Genomic DNA, 19,716 nt, shown 5'->3' with positions numbered 1-19,716 from the left:
TCCATTGCCTCGACTCTCAGATAGGATCAACCACCTTCAATGATTTCGAAAAAATATTTCCATGTTTTCAAAGAGTAGCTCCCCCTAAAAATATGCTTCAAACTTCTGTCATTGCACCAACAATGATTTGGAATCCATAAACCTTTAAGAAATCCAAAATTAGAAGTTTTGAGGTTCAAAAATCCAATATTGAAACTAAACCTCAACCTAAACTTCAACTTAGTCTTTCTTAATCAATCCATCCTTGTTTTCATCATGAAAACTCCTCCTAAATGTATACAAATGTGTGTCAAGGGGTTAGGAATGATTACCTAGACTAAAAATGATTTAGAGTGCTTAAATCGGACATTTATAGTCAAAAACAATCTTCTCAATCGATTGAAGTTGGGACTTAATCGATTGAAACCATTCAATCGATCCACTGATCGATTCCGCGAGCTTCTGTTCATGGAAAAATTACTTGAATCGATCAACTGATCGATCCAACACAGTTGAATCGATTGGCTGATTGATTCCGGGATGCTCTGTTCGCGAGAAAGTCCCTTTTCAATTGATCGACTAATCGATTGCGACCTCCCAATCGATTAGCCGATCGATTGGGTTTCTGATTTCCTAAAATTCAATTTTAGCAAAATTTAGAAATGAATAAATAGTTCTACAAAACTCTAAAAATCATGAAAGTTCATGTAGACATTATTTATGTCATATACTATCATGGAAAAATAATTTTCTAAGAAAATAATTCCAATTTTCAAAGATTGACACAAAGTTGAAAACTTTAATGTTTTCTTCTAGTTTGTGTCCAATTTTGCAATGGTGATTACTATCAAAAGATAGCCTTCACTAATGTTTTCCAAAATGTATTTAAAACTTTTTTCAAACCAATTTCCAACTATGTTCTTTGGGCTCAATGCACATGACTTGTACATTAGTTTTTCCAATGATTAGAAAACACATAATTATGTGTTTTGATGAACTTAAAACTCAAAAAGATGTACTAAATCAACATCTTGAGTTTTGTTCATCATCCTAACATCTCACTTGTATCTAATGTGTACTAAAACACATACAAGTCACCTTATGGTTCTTTGTGAGATGTAGAGTTTGGTTTTTACCCTAACTAAGGGTTCATGCATATCTATCTAGATATTTTTGTAAATTGTGAACATCCACCTAAGATGTCACTTGTTAGTAAATGTCATTATCCTTAATTGTAAAGAATTTAAAATAATGCATGATTTTGTATGACATACAAATGAGTTATTTTCAAAAGAAAATATCCTATAATTACATGATATATGTATGACATGACATGATATATTTTTATATTTTTCATAATAAAATGAATGTAAATTATGATGTCATGACATATGATGAACAATCAATCATATCAAGTTTTAACATAAATGATATACCTATATTTCTATCTAAGTTTCCTTAAATAAATGCTAAACCTAAAATTGATCCTAGATTGCCCAATTTTCTTCAAGAAAATGTCAAAACCCAACTTGACATTTTTGGATATACGCCTCAAACATAGTATCAATAGAAAGAAAATATATACAATTTCTAGAATAAAGTAGTGGAAGTTAAAGGATGAGAAACAAAATATATTTAAGGAGAAGATAGAAGTACAAGCATTAGGTGAAATATATGATGACTCTAATACAACATGGGATAAGATGGTATCAAAGTTGAAAATAGTAGCTAAGAGTGTACTCGGTGAGTCAAAGGGCCATGCACCACTAAGTAAAGAATCTTAGTGGTGGAATGAGAAAGTACAAGAGAATGTGAAGGAAAAATGAATAGCTTATAAGGAATTATATATTTGTAAGAACGAGGAAAACTTAAAAAAATATACAATAGCCAAGAAAGAAGATAAGAAAGTAGTGAGTGAAGCAAAAAATGAAACTTTTGAACGGTTATATAAAAAATTAGATACAAAAGAAGGGGAAGGAGACATTTATAGAATAGCTAAAGTGAGAGAAAGGAAAACAAGAGATCTTAGCCAAATAAAATATATTAAAGATGAATGTAATAGGGTATTAGTAAATGATGGAGAAATAAAAGAGCGGTGAAAGAGGTATTTTCATCAACTTTTTAATGAAGGTTTAGGTGACCAACTTAACTTAGGTAATTTAATTAGGTCAAATGAGCATAGAAATTTTAATTTTTATCTTAGAATTCAAACTTTAGAAGAAAAACAAACTTTAAATGAGATGCACAATGAAAAAGCCGTTGGACCAGATGATATTCCGATAGAGGTATGGAAGTACTTAGGGAAACAAGGTATTGAATGACTTACAAAATTATTTAACATGATATTGAAAATGAAAAGAATGTCTGATCAATAGAGTATAGGTACTCTAGTTCCCTTATATAAGAACAAGGGAGACATACAAAATTGTACAAACTATAGGGGTATTAAACTAATGAGTCATACTATGAAACTTTGGGAAAAAGTAATAGAAAAAAGATTAAGGAAGGAGACCACAGTGACAGAAAATCAATTTAGGTTAATGCTTGGAAGGTCGACAATAGAAGCTATACATCTCCTTAGATAATTAATTGAAAAATATCGGGAGCAAAAACAAGATCTACACATGGTATTCATTGACTTAGAAAAAGCTTATGATAGAGTCCTAAGAGAAATTATATGGAGAATTTTAGAAAAGAGAGGTGTTAGCGTAACATATATTGAACTAATTAAGAATATGTATAAGGATGTAACGACCATAGTAAAGACTTCAAGGGGAGTAACTGAAGCATTTCCAATAAAGATAGGGTTACATCAAGGATCAACCCTAAGTCCCTATTTTTTTACACTAATTATGGACGAATTCACTGCGCACATTCAAGACACAGTACCGTGGTGCAAGTTGTTTGCAGATGATATTATTTTGGTAGATGAGACACGTGAAGGAGTAAATGCTAAGCTAGAATCTTAGAGGGAAACACTAGAAAGGAAAGCTTTTAAGCTTAGTAGATTAAAGACAAAATATATGGAATTTAAGTTTAGTAATATTAGAAGTAATGAAACAATTGTTAAGATAGGAGAGGACGAGTTGCTCGGAACTGAGAGATTTAAATATTTAGGATCATTTTTATAAAATGATGGAGGGATTGAGAGAGACGTCTTACATAGAATACAAGCAGGATGGGTGAAATAGAGGGGAGTATTGGGTGTTTTATGTGACCGTAAAGTACCTCTTAAACTTAAAAGTAAGTTCTATAAAACTGCTGTTAGACTTGCTATGTTATATGGATCTGAATGTTGGGCTATGACTCGAGCACATGAGCATAAGATGAGAGTTGCAGAGATGATGATGTTAAGGTGGATGTGTGGACATACGAAGATGGACAAAATAAGGAATGAGAGCATTAGAGAGAAAGTCGGAGTTGCATCTATTGAGGACAAACTCCGAGAGACACGTTTAAGATGGTACGGACATGTACTTAGATGACCAATAAATGCTCCAGTTAGGCGATGTGAAACTATGATAAACATGCATATCAAATGAGGAAGAGGAAGACCAAAAAAGACTTAGTTAGCAACAATAAAACAAGATAAAATTTATTTAAATATAGATGATGATATAATAGGAGATAGAGCTCAATGGCGTAAAAGTATTCATACAGCCGACCCCACCTAGTGGGAAAAGGCTTGGTTGTTGTTGTATGACACATTTTACTCTTTCAAAGAGTAAACATATGATTCATTTCATTTTCAAAGGTTTACAAAAACCTTGAAAATGCTCTCCAAGTGCCAACTACATTAAGGTTGGGTTAACCACCCTTCCAATTTGAGCTGACACTCTCTAACCCTCTAGGGTGTAGAGAATATACTCCTAGGAATTCAACACCTATTGGTGCTCCTTGGATGTTTAAGGTATTTACTAGGGATAACTTTCCTAGATACCTTCCTAATGAACTTTCTAGGCTTCTTAGAAGCCTTAGCTTGGTCACTTCCTCTAGGTCAACTCTAGGGATAGCTTTCCTTGTGACATTCTTAGTAACCTTGTTAGACTTCTTAGAAGTCTTAGTCACTGTATTCTTTGCAAAAACACTTTTAGGGATAATTTCTCTTGTGTTTTTGACTTGACCATTCGACCTAGGATTTGTTCCATAACTGTGTGGTACTCTATGATAAGAAGGAACATCCTTCTTAGCTTGAGGTTTGTATCCCAAACCCCTATGATCATTGGATAACCTTTGTGTTCCTAGCCCTAGGTTGTTCTCATTTTGTCCCTTAAGGATATTTTTCATTATGTTTAGGGTCTTTTCTATTTTATCAAGTCTTAACCTCAAGACTTGATTTTCCATCATTAAATACATAGTTTTGGATTTTTCTTTAAATCCTTGAGTATTTCTATTTTTGGGCTTATACCTAAGGTCCTTAGAGTTATTTCCTAGATTGTTATTTACCTTCCTAACCTTAGGTGAGGTAGTCTTGGCATGAAGAGCTACATGTTTTCCTTTAACAGTATCATGCCTCCTATTTTTATGGTAAATAACATTAAAATGATATAAGCTAAAACTAGCATGCTTGTTACCATTACTTAAAGGAATTGGTTCAATGAATAATACCTTGGGTTTGCTCTTATTAGCTCCCCCTTGAGTTGAGATCCCTCCTTTAGGCTTGACTGATTTCTTTTCCATTGGGCATTGGCTCCATTAATGTCCTTTTTGGTTATAAGAAAAGCACATAATATGCTCCTTGCTTTTTTTTATTGCGGGGCAGTCTCCTTGGGCTTCTCCTTGCCCTTTGGTGCCACTTGACCCTTCTTCTTGGCCAATTTAGGACACTTACTCTTGTAGTGCCCATATTCCCTACACTCAAAATATATAATATGATTTTTATTTTTAATTGAACTAATTATATCTTCACGTGTAGGAATGACACTTGATCCTCCAATTAATTTCGCTTAACTTGTGGAGGTTGCCCCATCCTCTTCTTCTTCACTTGACCCGAAAGTAGAAGTTTCTCCTTCTTCTTGGCCCGATGTCAATGAATGTTGCTCCCCTTCAATCCTAGAGGTGGAGACTTCTTCATCTTCATCTTGTAAATGGAACAAAGAGTATGCTCTCTCTTTGCCTTTTTCGTTGCATTCTTTTGAAGATGAAGCTTCTTGGACTTCTTCTTCGGATGTTGAGTATCTCTCAACTTCCGAGTTCTCTTCTTCTTCCTCTTTATCCAATGAGTTACCCTCTTTGGATTCTTCTTGGTTTGGTACAGTGGAGGGAACCCCATGTAAATTAGCCAATTTGCTCCAAAGCTCCTTGGCATCTTCAAAATCTCCAATTTGAGTCAAGATATTGCTTGCCAATAAATTGACCAATATCTTGGTCACTTTGTCATTTGCCTCGCTCCTTTGAATTTGCTCTCGACTCCATTTGCTCTTCTTGATGATTTTACCTTTTGAATTCTTTAAAGCTTCAAAACCTTCCATTAGAGCAAACCATTGCTCTATCTCCATCATGAAAAAATTTTGGATTCTTGAATTCCAAAAATTGAAACTTGTGGATACGTATGGTGGAGGCACCCTTGTATCATATCCGAGTCCATCTCAGAAATCCATCTTGAAGTTGATCTTTTGATGAAGGATTTGACTTGTTAAAATTTGCTTCAACTTCTTCTCTCTCTAGCTTGTTGCCCTTTCCGACGATGATTCTAGTGAAGAGCGACCTTGCTTTGATACCACTTGTTAGGGTCAGTTGGTGCTAGAGGGGGGAGGGGTGAATAGCTCGTCGCGCTCTGTTTGCTTGCTTCGGTGTTGTTGATATGCAGCCGAAAGAACTTGAAACAAGACTCACAACGCTAACACGTAGATTTACTTGGTATCCACTTCAAGAAGAGGTGACTAATCCGAGGATCCACACGCGACACACACTCCACTAATAAAAACACTCCTTCTCGTTAACTACCAGAGGTCGAAGAACCTCGTACAAGACTCACACAACAAGATATATAAGAAGAATGAAATACAAGCTAATACAATAGCAAATCTTACAAGATTTACAATGAAGAACCCCTAGCTTACTCTTCTTCTAGCTTGAATACACCTCTTGACTTGCTTGGAAGTGCAACAACACTCCTCTCTAAGCCTCCAAGATCTGGTGTGTGTATGTGTGTGTGTGTGTGAGCTCGGTGGAGAGGAATGCGTGAAAATCGAGAGAAGAGTTGCGAAGATGAAGGCTCACCATAGCATTATACCTTACGCTTCTAGGGCTCATAATCGATTGGACTTACTCCCAATCGATTGCCACGTCAAATCAGCGTGATCCCAACCGTCCAAAACCTACATCCTGCGCAACGATCATATCCTAATTGATTGGCTGATCGATTAGGGAGGCTTGAATCGATCGGTTGATTGATTCAGAGCGCCTCTGTGCTCATGCTGGAGAGGCCTGAATCGATTAACCAATTAATTTAGACTTCCTCGCGTTTTTGCGAGAATCAACCCCTAATCGATCGGCTGATTGATTGACGTTGCCCAATCGATCGGCTGATCAATTGGGCAACTCTTTGTGCTCGTGACAATTGCTTCCAATCGATCGGCCAATCAATTGGGTCGCTGCTTGTCGTAGCAATCTCTTAATCAATTGGCTGATCGATTGGGCTTATGTTAATCAATCAGCTAATCGATTGGCCCAACCTTGACTTGTCTAAACTCAAGTCCAAGGTTCCCAAACCCAATATCCGGTCAACCGTGACCTATTGGGACTCCTTCTGCCTAGCATCTGGTCAACATTGGCCTGTTGGGACTTCTTCACCAAGTATCCGGTCAATCCTTTGATCCACTTGGATTTTTGTCCTCATGCCAAGTGTCTAGTCAACCTTGACCCACTTGGACTTCTATTCACCAGATGCCCGGTCATCCTTGACCCACCTAGATTTCTACTATCTGGCTTCACTCACCGGGACTTTCACCTGGCTTTACTCATCATGGTTTTCCTTCTACCTAGTTTCACTCACTAGGGCTTTCATCTGGCTTCACTCACCAGGATTTTCCTCTGCCTAGCTTCACTCACTAGGGCTTTTATCACCAAGTGTTCGGTCAACATTGACTCACTTGGATTTCCATCTTCTGCCAACCTTCCCGTTGGACTTTCCCTTGCCTAACCTCTAGTTAAGACTTTTCAGTCAAGTATCTGGTCAATCTTAACCTACTTGACTCTTCTTCACAACAACCTGGTCAAACCTTGACCAGAAGGGAATTATATCAACAATCTCCCCTCTCGGACGATTACATCTGCAATCTCCATATATTGTCAAACATTGAAACCCTGAGACTCAAGCTTGAGCCAACTCGAGCTCAGTCAACCTAGTCAACCTTGACCTAGGGGATATTGCACTAACAAAAACATCTTATTTTCTATCATTTACACGCTAATAATAGACTATCCAGAATCTTTGTAAAAAATAACACAAGTTCCATTCTCAAATAAAATAGCATAGCCACCCATCATCGATTGTCCAACACTTAATAAAATATGTCCCAAACTAGAAATAAAATAGACATTGTAAAATAAATTTACTTTACCATCATTAGTCTTCACGACAATAGTAGTGTTTTTTCTTTTGATTTGTATCTGCTTATTATCACCAAGTCTTACTAATATCTTCTGTGATTCATCAAGCTCTTTAAATAATGACTTATTGTCAGTCATGTGATTCGAATATCCACTATCCAAAAATCGAATATCATTTTGAATTTCATTAAATAACTTATTTTCCTCATTTTCTTCTTTCACATTATTTGTTTGCGAGCCATTTCTGCAACCATAACATTGAATAAAATTTTTATTTTATTTTTTTATCCCCATTGAATTATTTTTGTTATCTATTAAAATTGTTTCTTCCTCTGCCACGTCCTCTACCATGAAAACCTCCTCTTCCAAGACCTTTGCTAGCGAAGTCTTCCTTTTTTTCAATCTCCCCCTTCACTTGAGAATCTTGAAATATTTGTGTAAATTTACCCCGTGATGGTTTTAATGTAATCAACTAAGTCAAGTTAGATCTTGTTGTTATTTTGATGTCTTATGTCTAAGTGTGCAAGAACTTAGGAGCACAGGAAGTCGAGCGAAAGAAGCAGCTAGTGAGAAGGGTAGCATAGGAGAAAGCCGACGGGCTCGGTGCGTCTGAGGGACAAGGCACTGCGGAAGAGTACGTTGGCGGATGAGAAGGAGGCACACGACATTTCCAAGGGACAAGAAGCCGGAGGGGAAGACTGCTTGAGAAGGCCTAAAAATAGGTTCGGGTGAGCCCTATTTTGGATGGTCAAAATTACCCAAGCGAGCGAAGCCGGAGAGGAAGACTCAGACAAAAAGCCAACTTGAAGTTGACTGTGGTCCAGGCGTCCAGACCGATCTGGTTCAGCCGGGGCGCCTCACTAAGGAGCCCCTATACGAAGGCGGTCTGGGCGCCCAGAACCTTTCAGGCGTCCGGACAGAAGATTTTATCCAGACCCGTTCCATTGTGATTCGTTGCGACGCGGATAAAATTTTATTCACACTCAGGCACCCGGATCAGGCCTATAAATTAAATGTAGTCCTGATTTATGTAGTTAGTACAACACTTGTAACAACTTCTGTGCTTACACTTCTAGTTTTGTTCTCTACTTTTTACGCTTTCAACGTTGTAAGAGGCTACTCCGCCTTTGGAAGGAGACCTTAGTGAGTTTTATTTGTCTTGGATTAGCAATCCTCTGATTGCAAACCAAGTAAATCTTTTTTGCCTCTATCTTTATTTTATTCATTTTCTTTCTGTTGTTTTACAAGTATTTTGCCTAACTTAGTTCGTAGTTCGAGAAAGGATATTCGTTTATTTTTCAAGGCTATTCACCCCCTCTAGTCGACCGCCAGAGGACCAACAGCCTTTTCATCATTCTTCTCAGTGGATCTATTTTGCCTTATTTCATGAGCTTGCAAAGAACTCATTAGTTCATCAAAAGAAAAAATCGAAAAATCTTTAGTCTCCTCAATCGCAGTTACTATGTAATTATATTTAGAGTCAAACTTCACAAAACTTTCAAAATAATAATTCATCGGTAATCTTTTCTCTATAAGATCTTATTTGACTAACAATCGAAATTACTCTAAATAAAAAATCTTGTAAAATTTCATTACCCTTCATAAGCAAGGTTTCAAACTCACTTATGAGAGTAAGGAGTTTCACTATTATCACTTTGAATGAGCTTTAGAATTCTTTCTATAATATTTTCCAATGTTTTGGAAAATGAGACATTTACAATTCTTAAGAAAATCGTCTCATGAATTGCTTATTGAAGAATGAATAGTGCTTTTGAATCTTTTTCCCTGTTCTCCCTTAATCGACCTTCATTGGCATCCTCGTTGTCTAAGTTTTTTTCTACTAAATCTCAAAGATTTTGAAATCTAAATAGAGTCTTCATTTTAATACTCCAAAATTCATAGCACTCTCTTTTGAAAATGGGGGATGAGGGGAATAGATTGCTATTACAAGTAAATTAGGACACGTCAACCTGGCGCTTTGATACCATTGTTAAAAAGAAAATGAGAGGTGGATAAGAGGGCATGCAAGATGGACAAATGGAACACTAGTTTTTCACTGCATCATTCGTAAAACATATAACATATTGATAAGCTACTTACATAATTAATGAAAAATCACTAACTCCATGATTCTTCTCCACTAATTCAACTATTCTATCCCGCTAATACAACTAATGAAGATACATTAAATATAGACATTTTTTAACCACTATGTAACATTACTACTATTAATTATCATCTTATCGATCCACTGACACAAATATTAATTTTGAGACATTTTATCCGCATATCTATCACTCAATTGGTTGATGTTGCTCAGCTTTATGTCTGCTTGTTCGAGCGGATGGAAAGCTTAATCAAGTGAAAGCAAATATTTTTCCTTGTGCCTTTGATAATTGTGACAATTATATTATTCAACGCGAGCTAGCTATTGCAGTCGGATAGCGATGGACGTGAAGTCCGTCGATCATATAACAACTATTTCTGACAATATTATTTTAGGGCTGCACTGAACTTTAGCGCAATACGGCTACCCGATTTTTATATAGTAACCACTCCGATAATATTATTTTAGAAAAATATCGGAAGAGGTCCTGCATGAGCATCTACTGATGGAGAAATTCATTCTGGGTAGCTTCGGCTCCATCTACGCCAATCCCTTGGCGATGGTGAAGCCTCCGTCCAACAACAGATTGACGCCGCTCACGTACCTGGACTCGTCGCCAGCGAGGTACGCTACCGCCTCCGCCACGTCCTCCGCTCCCAGCCTCACCCCTTTCAGGTTGGCCGACCTCTCAATCGTGGCCTCAAAGGCCTCCTTGTCTAAGTCAAGCCATGCCATCGCCAGCGGCGTCGCCACCCCGTGCGGCGACACGCAGTTGACCCGAATCCCGTGCTTGCCCAGCTCGGCGGCCGCGCTCCTCATCAGCCCCACCACCGCGTGCTTCGAGCACGTGTATGCGTGCGGCACCAATCCCGCAGTAGTCGACGCGGTGCTCGCGGTGATTACGATGCTCCCCTGCCTCGCCGGCGTCATCACCCTCGCCGCGTACTTGGTGGCCAGGAACACCCCCGTCACGTTCACCGACATCAACCGCTGGAAGTCATCCACCTCGCAGTCCGGGAACGACTTCTGCCTCGGTTCCGCGACGCCGGCGTTGCTGAACATGACGTCGAGCTTCCCGTGCCGGGCGACGGCGACGTCGACGGCGCTTGCCACGTCGGACTCCTTGGTGACGTCGCAGTGGACGTAGGAGGCGGTGTCCGGGCCGAGTGAGTCGCACAGGACACAGCTGTTGGTTCAGAATCTATGAGCAGCACCCCGACAATACACACAAAAACAATAAAGAAGATAAAAACAAAACAAAAAAGAAACGTAGTAGCTTGGGAAAAATTAATCTTGCCGTGCTGCTGTTTCCATTCACATTTGTGTTGTATATATACACCACAAGTGATAAGATCTTACATCACTTAAACCATAGAAATAATGCCACGTAAGCTATAAAATAGAAAAGGCTAAGTTATCAAAAATATTAAACGAAACGTTATAACTAAAACTTATCATGTCCGATTTATTTGAATTTATCCGGATTATTTGCTCACATTACTCCCCCTAATCCGGACATGATTGTAGATCACGGATGCCGAGTAGTTGTCGCATGGCAGCTAACTTCACTCCTGGCAATGCTTTAGTTAACGCATTGGCTCGCTGTTCTCCGGTATTAACGAACTCCACCACAATCTGTCCCTTCTCAATGCATTCTCTGATAAAATGAAACCTTGTATCTATATGCTTGCTTCGACCATGGAATACCGGATTCTTCATGAGAGTTATGGCGGATTTGTTGTCAACAAACAAAGTTACCGGTTTTGGCTTTACACCTGTCAATTCACTGGCAAGGCTCCTCAACCACAAAGCATGGCAGGCTGCAGTTGTGGCTGCCATGAATTCTGCCTCACAAGATGAAAGCGCCACTGCCTTCAGCTTCTGTGAGTTCTAGGACACCAAACTTTCATTAAAATAGAAAGTCATTCCACTTGTGCTTTTCCTTCCATCGAGATCGCCGGCTAAATCACTGTCCGAGTAGCCGAATATACCAATTTCCTGGGGTCCCTTTATGTAAACAAGCCCAAAGTAAATTGTACCTTTTAAATACCTGAGAATTTGTTTGACCACCCTGCACTACAACAAAAACGCTCATAGACATCAGTGGAACAACAACAGTTTTAAGCAAAAACCGATGTCTATGAGCGCAGATTTTCGCTCATAGACATCGGGTTTTTAGGCGATGTCTATGAACGTCTTTTTTTTCGTTAATAGACATCGATTTTAACAGCGGTTTTTAAAATCCGATGTCTATGAACCAAAATTTTGGCGGACTTTCTTAGCGCACTTTTTTTTTGGGCTTTTCCTCACCCACCATAAATCGTCCGGAAGGATACGAAGCGGCAACAACGACGGCGGATTCGGCACGATAAGAGCGATCTGGAACCACCAAGGCCTGTAGCATCTCCGAGAAATAATAGCTTAGTCTTCTTCGTGTCGTGATCTTCTCCGGTTGTCGATTAGATCCTGCTCGTCGAGGACGGAGGCGATCCCACTCTGAGTTCGCCACGCGCCTGTCCATTGTAAACCTCGATCGGAGGCTCTGATTTCCTTTTCTCAAAGGCTCTGAAGTCTTCGAGGCCTATTTTTCTTTTCCCTGCGGCAAAATCAATCCCGATTGCTTCCAGCATGACAGAGGTATTTTTCATTCCTCAAATTAGGGTTTAGTATTGTTATTGCCATTTTTTTGGGTTTTATATGCTGATTATAAACGGATTTCGGATGATTTTCACCCCGATGTTCCCTCTCCTTTAGCATTGCCTAAACCCTCTCCCTCTCTCGTTTCTTCCCTGTGTAGCAGCTGTGCTCATAAAAACTTTATCTTGTTTCTTCTCTATAAATTTCGGCGCTCTAACATCAATCTCGGTCTCCCTCCCCCCTTTCCGCTCCAATCCTCACAGAAACACACTCTCCTTTTTTTTTTTTTTTTTATGAAGCCTCCACTCCAACCCTCTTATTGAAACTCTCTCCTGCTTTGTTTCTCAACATTCTCGGTGACACAAAACCTCCTTGTTTGACATCGTCCTCCCTGTCCTCCCCCATTGTTGCCCCTCTCAGTCCCTCCATTGATTGTGGGCTGGTTGCCAAATTTTCCGGAAACATTTCATTGCTTGTGGAACTACTTGACTGTGGAGTTGATTCCTACAGAGTAGGGAAACTCCAAAGAGGCCACGAAAGAATAATATGTTGCCTCAAATCCATACTTGAAGGGCAGAAAAGAGGTCCATTTCTTGTCTCCCCGTTGTTGATTAATTGGTTTAACATCTAACTTCAGGTTATTCATTGATTTGGCTTTCAATATCCAATTCTTGTGACCAATAAATTTCGAGCATGTATGTTGTCTTTTATAATCATTGATCTGAAACGAAAAATGTTACAACACCAAAGAAGTTTACCTTCCACAGGGAGGCAAATCACTAAATAATGACCACAGCAAATGTTGTCAAAACAAGTGGCAGATAATTTGTTGGAATGGATAGAAAATTGTCAGTGACTAATCCTTCGGGCACTTTCTAATGGAACTAATGCTTAAATTGGACACATCCACATGATATTTGACTGAAACTTGGGATCAGAAGAAGCATTTGTCGATTGGGGACAAATTAATCAAGTTTCAGATCAAGGATGTCTAATTAAACTAAGATTGCAATGCTACGGATGCATTGTGTGATCCACAAAGAAAGAATAGACTTGTATATTCCATAGTATCTATTTTTCCAGTGAGTAATTGACTACTGGCCTTTGAAAGACATAATAAAACTGGTGTCAAAGTAATAACGGCGATGACACCACATTGGTGATCTTGGTAATATATCTTTCCACACTATTCTGACTATTTCCTAAAATCATTACCTATGGCCAATAGAAAATTGAATTTCCACTTGGAGTCTTGGTTTCTATGTGGCTTTATCTCACACAAGTACAAAGGGTAAATAAAAGAGTCTAACTATCAAAGCATCATTCTACCTTTACTACCCCTATTCATTTAGATAAATTCTGGTTCAAAAAGACCATTATCATCTTCTCCAACTTTGTCAATCTTCTCCTCATGACTAGCAGCAGGGGAAGGATCTTCGGGAGAGAGCATGGATTTGATGGTAGAGGAGATTACCTTGAGGCAGAGAGGGTTATATGACTAAAAGGCCCATGAGGACTTCAACGTCGCTAGGTAGTGAGGAAGAGGTTGAGAGACCTGATGACAAGGGAGAAGACGACCTTACACAAAGACGATGATTATTTAGGTTTATTTGAATTGGTCCAAATCGATTTAGGAAGGGTATATTGGTAGGTAACAACAAATAGGGGCCCCTTTGATTATTTTTGAAAAAAAAGTGGTGTCCCCTCCCTTTATAATTTTAAAAAGGGGTGTTCTTTGATGACCTTAAATCTATTCAAACATATATATATATAGAACAAAATATATAAATATAAAAATCTAATATCGTGAGTGAGAAATGCAAGTGGAGAAACCCACCTCTAGGCCAAGAACCAGGTTATATCCTGTTATAGTGTTGTTTCCAGCTCCCCCTACCAACTGCACTCCTCCCCAACCCCTGGTGCCATCCCACAAATCGAGTCCCTCCCGCTCTTCCACGATGTGCCCGTACTCGAGTGCCAGGCGCTCTTTCTCGGCAACCGGATCTGCTCTGTGCTCTTCGACTTCTCTGACACGCTCAAGTCGGCCCGCGAGAAGGAGGTGAAGCGGCAGACGCTGTCGGAGCTCGTCGACTTCGTGCAATCCGGCTCCGGCCGGCTCAACGAGCAGGTACAGGAAGAGCTCGTCCGACTGTGTCTTCATAAGATCGACTCGGTGTGATGTGTATGGCCAGGTAATGTATCATCATAAGATCTACTACTTTTTCTTTTCTGTAGCCAAGGGATTTTATGTTTTCCCCCTTTCTTTGTGACTGGGAAACAGGAGAAGAACTACCGTGAAAGGGTGATGCTGATATACGACGGCCTACATTATGATGCATTAGCTGTATGTCAATTTTGTGGTCGTCTCAGAAAAAAGACTGTCACTTTCCACATTTCAGCATAATAGCTAACCTAACCTGTTTTGTTGTAATTCAATATATGTTTCTTGCAGATGTCTCCATATGATGGGGCGCCTGAAGGGTTTGATCAAACTATTTTTTCTGTTAGAAGTGACTGTTCCATTGGATCTGTGGAGAACTTTGCACTTAATCTGGTTAAAGATGCCCAAAAGTAAGTGTTTTCTGTAAAGAGATCATCTTCTTCTCTTCAGCTGCAACAAAATTGGCCTTAGATGAGCATATCGAAATCATTGTGCTTCTGTTGTAATATTATAGCTACTTGAGGTTGATACTCAATTTGCATCATTTAGGCAAGCATAAATAAATTCATTTGAAGCTACAATAACCTAAACAATATGTACTGAAAGCCACAAGATGCACAATTTTGTTAGCATTCTCAAAGCTTGCTATAGCGATCAAAATACTAATGTTTTATTTTAGTTTCTTTTGTTTAAGAGAGGAATAGATTTAAACTCAAGGCTTTGACGACTTCTATGGCTCAGATGGACTAGGCTAGTTGACACCTTTAAACTTTTCACTGTATATTTGATAGATTTTCTTATCTAGTTCAGAAGTTATCCATTGTAATCTCTTTCCTTCTGATTTGGGTATCCGACTGTGTCTTCAATCTGTTTTATGTGCGAAGCTCGTGAGTAATGTAGCACATTAGGAATATTACATCACATCTGCTTGTTCTAGCCCATGCATAGCTTTGTCTTCTTTCTTCTTTCTCCTTGCGAGTTAGTATTTCTTGACCCTCTTTCTTCCCTAGATCTCTTCAATAGACCTCTTTCTTCCCACGAGGTTCAGATTGTCGCAGGTCCTTGGGAGTGTTTGGCGAGCTAACTTACAATCACTGCATGAAGGAGTACTGCAACGATGAGAGATGATGATCCAAAGAAAAGCAAGGTTTTTTTTTGCAAGATGAAAAAATAATATATTTCTCTTCTTTAGTTCTGTTTTCTTCATATCTAAGATGGTTGATTTGGGCATGCTTTGTTCCCTCAGTTTCTTGGGAGCAGCTGTCTTGGTCCAAGGCCTTTGTTAAAAAATGGTTCAACATCAAGAGCAAAGGTCAGGATAACCATGCCGATGAAATTGCTAGCAAAGGTGTGTCTGATCTCTTCTTCTTATTCAATTCCAGTTTATTTTAATTTTAATACAGTTAGAATATTTTTCTAAATTGATTGTTTTTGTTGGTCGTCGTATTCTATTGTTGTTATATGTTTGGTGCTTTATGATTTGTTTGTTTATGATTGTGAACTTGTTTTAATTGATTAAGGGTACAATTGTTATATATACGTATTGAGAAAATTAGATATTCATTAAACTATTCCATCCTATAAATACTCCCTCGGAGCCTCGTCCTCTACCGCATCCGTGTCTGAAGATCGCGACGATCTCTCTCTTTCCGATCCCGATCACTACGCCCTCATCGCTTCCGATTCCTTCGTCAAGGTAAAACCATCGCACTCTCAGTTCCGGTTCCTGCTTTAATCTCTTTTAGTCTTGATTTTGATCATTTACTTGCATTGAAATCATTAAACTATTCATGAATTATCGATCTGCTGTAGTAATGCTGGTGAACTTGATGAAGGACTTGTTTTTATGAGATCTTGTTAAGTGATGAAACCTTCTACATTTCTTTAAATGCAAGCAGTTGGTTGATTATCCAATTAGTGCCCTGTAATTTGTATACGGTTCATTAGTACCACAATGATTATGCGAGCATAAAAATGAAACAATAACATATTTTCCAACTTGTCCAGTAATTTTCATTCTTTAATTTGTTGGATACAAGTTCAATTGTTAATTAACTTCCATAATAGGGGAACAAATGGCCATCTTTTGGATTTGCAACTCTGTTTGACGTCAGCTATCATATTACTAAACTTTCATTCTGATAATGCCAAGGCGCAAAACTTCCAGATTGCTAGTTTTTTGTTTTCTCTCTATATATTTTTTTCATGGATCATGAGTTACCTTGGACTTTTGTTATCAATAAACTCTTGCAATCTCCTCAAATACTCCTTATTATGTTGTTTTGTATGTAGAAATATGAGCGGACAATAGGAGAACGTTGCAGCTCCAAAGTTGAATGAAAGGATATTGTTGTCATTGTCCAAGAGATCAGTGGTTGCCCATCCTTGGCATGATCTTGAAACAGGTAACCGAAAACGAAAGAAACAGTTCCACTAATATTTACACATCTATTAATTTGATTTGTCTCAGTATCTGTTTCTGAACATGAATTTGTCTCCAGGTAAAGAGGCCCCTGTTGTGTTCAATGTGGTAAGTGTACTTTTTTCCTTTTAACTGATAAAATGTACAAAATAAAGTATCAGAAGTGATATTGTTTTTTACAAATGCAAACTAATTTTGAGTAAATCATCTTTTTGCTCGTTTATCAGATTAGATTGCCTCCCAAAAGGATGCAAGGGTTAGATTTGAACCTGTTATTCATAGATCTATCACTATATGATGTGGTTGAGATAATTGATGAATGTTTATCTTTTTAAGCATTCCAATTAGTCATCTTGTTACCTGGCGCTCTTTTTGCATTTTCAACTATGATCTTTGATCTTGGTTTACTAATATATTATTTATGTGTTTTTACAGTTTACAAATTTCAAGTACTCCAGAGTTGAAATTGATGAAGTGTGGTTCGAGTGGGCTGAATGCATGCTAGATTACATTTGAAGTGCGGCTCTACCTTGATGTGTTAAAAGAATGTTCTACCTTGATTTTGATATCTATTAGCTAGCTTTTGATGTAAAAAGAATGTTTGGGTATTTTATGAATATTGTTGTAAGAAGATTATTTATATAATTTGTGAATATTTGTATATTTTATTGATATTGTTGAATGAAGAATATTTGTATAATTTGTGAATATTTGTGTTTTTTTATTATTGCCGATTTTTCATTGTTTCGGAAATCAAATTTGTGCTGTTAAAAAATATACATATTACATCGGTTTTCCATCGCTGCAAAACTGGTGTTATTAATTAATATTACATCGGTCATTTACCGCTGTCAAAACTGGTGTCGGTTTTACACCGTTGATGAAACGATGTCGTTAAGTGATACTACACCGGTTAATAACCGATTCGAAGACCGGTGTCATTAAGTGATACTACACCGATTTTAACCCGATGTCTAAAATGGCAGACTTTTAACATCGGCTAGACATCGGTCGAAAATGAAATAGACACCGGTGGAAAACCGATGTCTATAAGGGTTTTTGTTGTAGTGCTGTGATGCATGATTGTAGGCCTCTCCATGTATCTGCTCGCCATTCCAACAGAATATGACAGGTCCGGCCGTGTGTGAAGCAAATATCTCAGACAACCAACAATGCGCCTGTACTCCGTGGCGTCAACTGGAGTCCCTTCCAGGTCCTTATGCAACTGTGTCTTGGGTTCCATTGGATGCTTTGTGGCATTGCAGTCTGCCATCTTGAATTGAGATAGAATTTTCTTGGCATAAGCTGATTGTCTAAGTGAAATTCGGCTCTTCTGTTGCTCCACTTCAATCCCTAAGTAATAGGAGAGAAGACCCAAATCACTCATCTCAAATTCTGTCATCATTTGTTGTTTGAACTTGTTGATTTTCTCTGTGCTACCTCCTGTCACGATGAGATCATCGACATACACTCCAACAAGTATACTTGCTTCTCCTTCACCTCTTGTATATACTGCATGTTCTTGAATACATCTTTTGAAGCCGAGCTCTACCAGACTCCTGTTCAGCCGCATGTTCCAAGCTCGTGGAGCCTGCCGCAGTCCATAGAGGGCCTTGAATAACCTGTACACCTTATGTTTCTGATTTTGTACCTCAAACCCTTCCGGTTGAGAGACGTATATTTCTTCTTCTAACTCTCCGTTAAGGAATGCTGACTTCACATCTAGATGGTGTACCTCCCAGCTTCGATTCCCTGCAAGTGCAAGAATGACTCGAATAGTATCAAGTCTAGCGACCGGTGCAAATACCTCTTCAAAATCGATGCCTTGTCTCTGCACATAGCCTTTAGCAACTAATCTTGCTTTATACTTAACAACTTTCCCAGCTGAATCTTTCTTCAGTTTGTACACCCACTTTAGGCCAATAGGTTTGTGGCCTAATGGGAGCTCAGTTAGGGTCCAGGTCTTGTTCATTTTAATAGTTTCCAGTTCTTCCTCCATTGCTTCGTACCAGCAAGCCTCGGTTGCAGCTTCTTGATAACATGTCGGCTCTTCAGATATCAACATCACCTCGCCCTCTTCTTCATCAATACCAACCACTTCCTCAGTGTTGGCATAGATATCAGCAATGGATCTAAAACGGACCGGTCCTTCATAAGACTCAGGTGAGTTTGTTATCGAAGGCGAGGAAGTTGTATGGATGTTCGATGATGGTGTAGATGGACTTGACGCTGCTGGCGATGTTGTGACGTCTTCTGTTCCTGCCTCAATGTCTGCTACAACAATCACCTCGTCGGTGTCGAGTACATCCTCTACCATAAACTCCGGTAAGTTTTCTTCATGATTAGCACCTGCAGTCCATGTCCATTCACTATTTTCTTGAAATACTACATCTCTACTTACTTGTAGCTTGCCATGCCTTGGATCAAATAGACGATGAGCTTTGCAGCCTTCCTCGACACCCAAGTATACCATGGGTGAACTCCTGTCGTCAAGTTTCTTCAGGTGAGGGGTTGTATTTTTCACGTATGCAACACAACCGAACACTCTCAAGTGGGCGAGATGTGGCTTTCTCCCCATCCAGGCTTCAAATGGGGTATGGTCTCCTAGTGCCTTAGTTGGGAGACGATTTAGCAGATAGACAGCATGCCTAACTGCCTCTCCCCAGAACCTTGCCGGCATATGTGTACCCTTGAGGAGAGATCTTGCCATGGCCATCACAGTGCGGTTACGGCGCTCCACAACGCCATTCTGTTGGGGTGTGTAGGGAGCCGTAAGGTGCCGCTCGATTCCTTCATTTTCACAGAATCGAGTGAACTCTGTGGATAGAAATTCACCACCACGGTCTGTCCGAAGTG

The 19,716-nt window shown here is 39.0% G+C and overlaps 2 protein-coding genes across 9 annotated transcripts; one reads left to right on the top strand and one right to left on the bottom strand.

Moving 5' to 3' along the window:
• Positions 1-10,180: 10,180 nt before the first annotated feature.
• Positions 10,181-11,735, bottom strand: LOC121995071 (momilactone A synthase-like). The gene is made up of 3 exons (XM_042548909.1): positions 11,691-11,735; positions 11,205-11,530; positions 10,181-10,826 (listed from the first exon to the last, which is right to left on the bottom strand). Exons 1-3 carry the CDS (start codon positions 11,733-11,735, stop codon positions 10,181-10,183), a joined length of 1,017 nt encoding a protein of 338 aa, XP_042404843.1.
• A 230-nt stretch (positions 11,736-11,965) lies between these two features.
• Positions 11,966-17,315, top strand: LOC121997013 (OVARIAN TUMOR DOMAIN-containing deubiquitinating enzyme 2-like). Of its 8 annotated transcripts, none has more exons than XR_006116204.1 (8): positions 11,966-14,469; positions 14,559-14,621; positions 14,730-14,848; positions 15,449-15,585; positions 15,685-15,786; positions 16,731-16,843; positions 16,940-16,968; positions 17,296-17,315. XR_006116204.1 is itself a non-coding variant. In XM_042551221.1 (5 exons), the coding sequence occupies exons 1-4, from the start codon at positions 12,269-12,271 to the stop codon at positions 15,564-15,566; spliced, it is 261 nt and encodes an 86-aa protein (XP_042407155.1). In that variant the 5' UTR covers positions 11,966-12,268; the 3' UTR covers positions 15,567-15,585; positions 15,685-16,133. The 8 variants fall into 8 exon arrangements, 2 of the variants coding, with proteins under 2 accessions (XP_042407155.1, XP_042407154.1); XR_006116203.1 differs by having other exon boundaries at positions 15,685-16,134; XR_006116206.1 differs by lacking the exon at positions 14,559-14,621 and having other exon boundaries at positions 11,966-12,277; positions 15,487-15,585; positions 15,685-16,134.
• The last annotated feature ends 2,401 nt before the right edge of the window (positions 17,316-19,716 follow it).

This window comes from Zingiber officinale, chromosome 6A, assembly GCF_018446385.1.
Source record: "Zingiber officinale cultivar Zhangliang chromosome 6A, Zo_v1.1, whole genome shotgun sequence".
Classification (NCBI taxonomy): Eukaryota; Viridiplantae; Streptophyta; class Magnoliopsida; order Zingiberales; family Zingiberaceae; genus Zingiber; species Zingiber officinale.
Note: the sequence above shows the minus strand (reverse complement) of the source record. Positions and strands in the feature narration are given on the sequence as shown.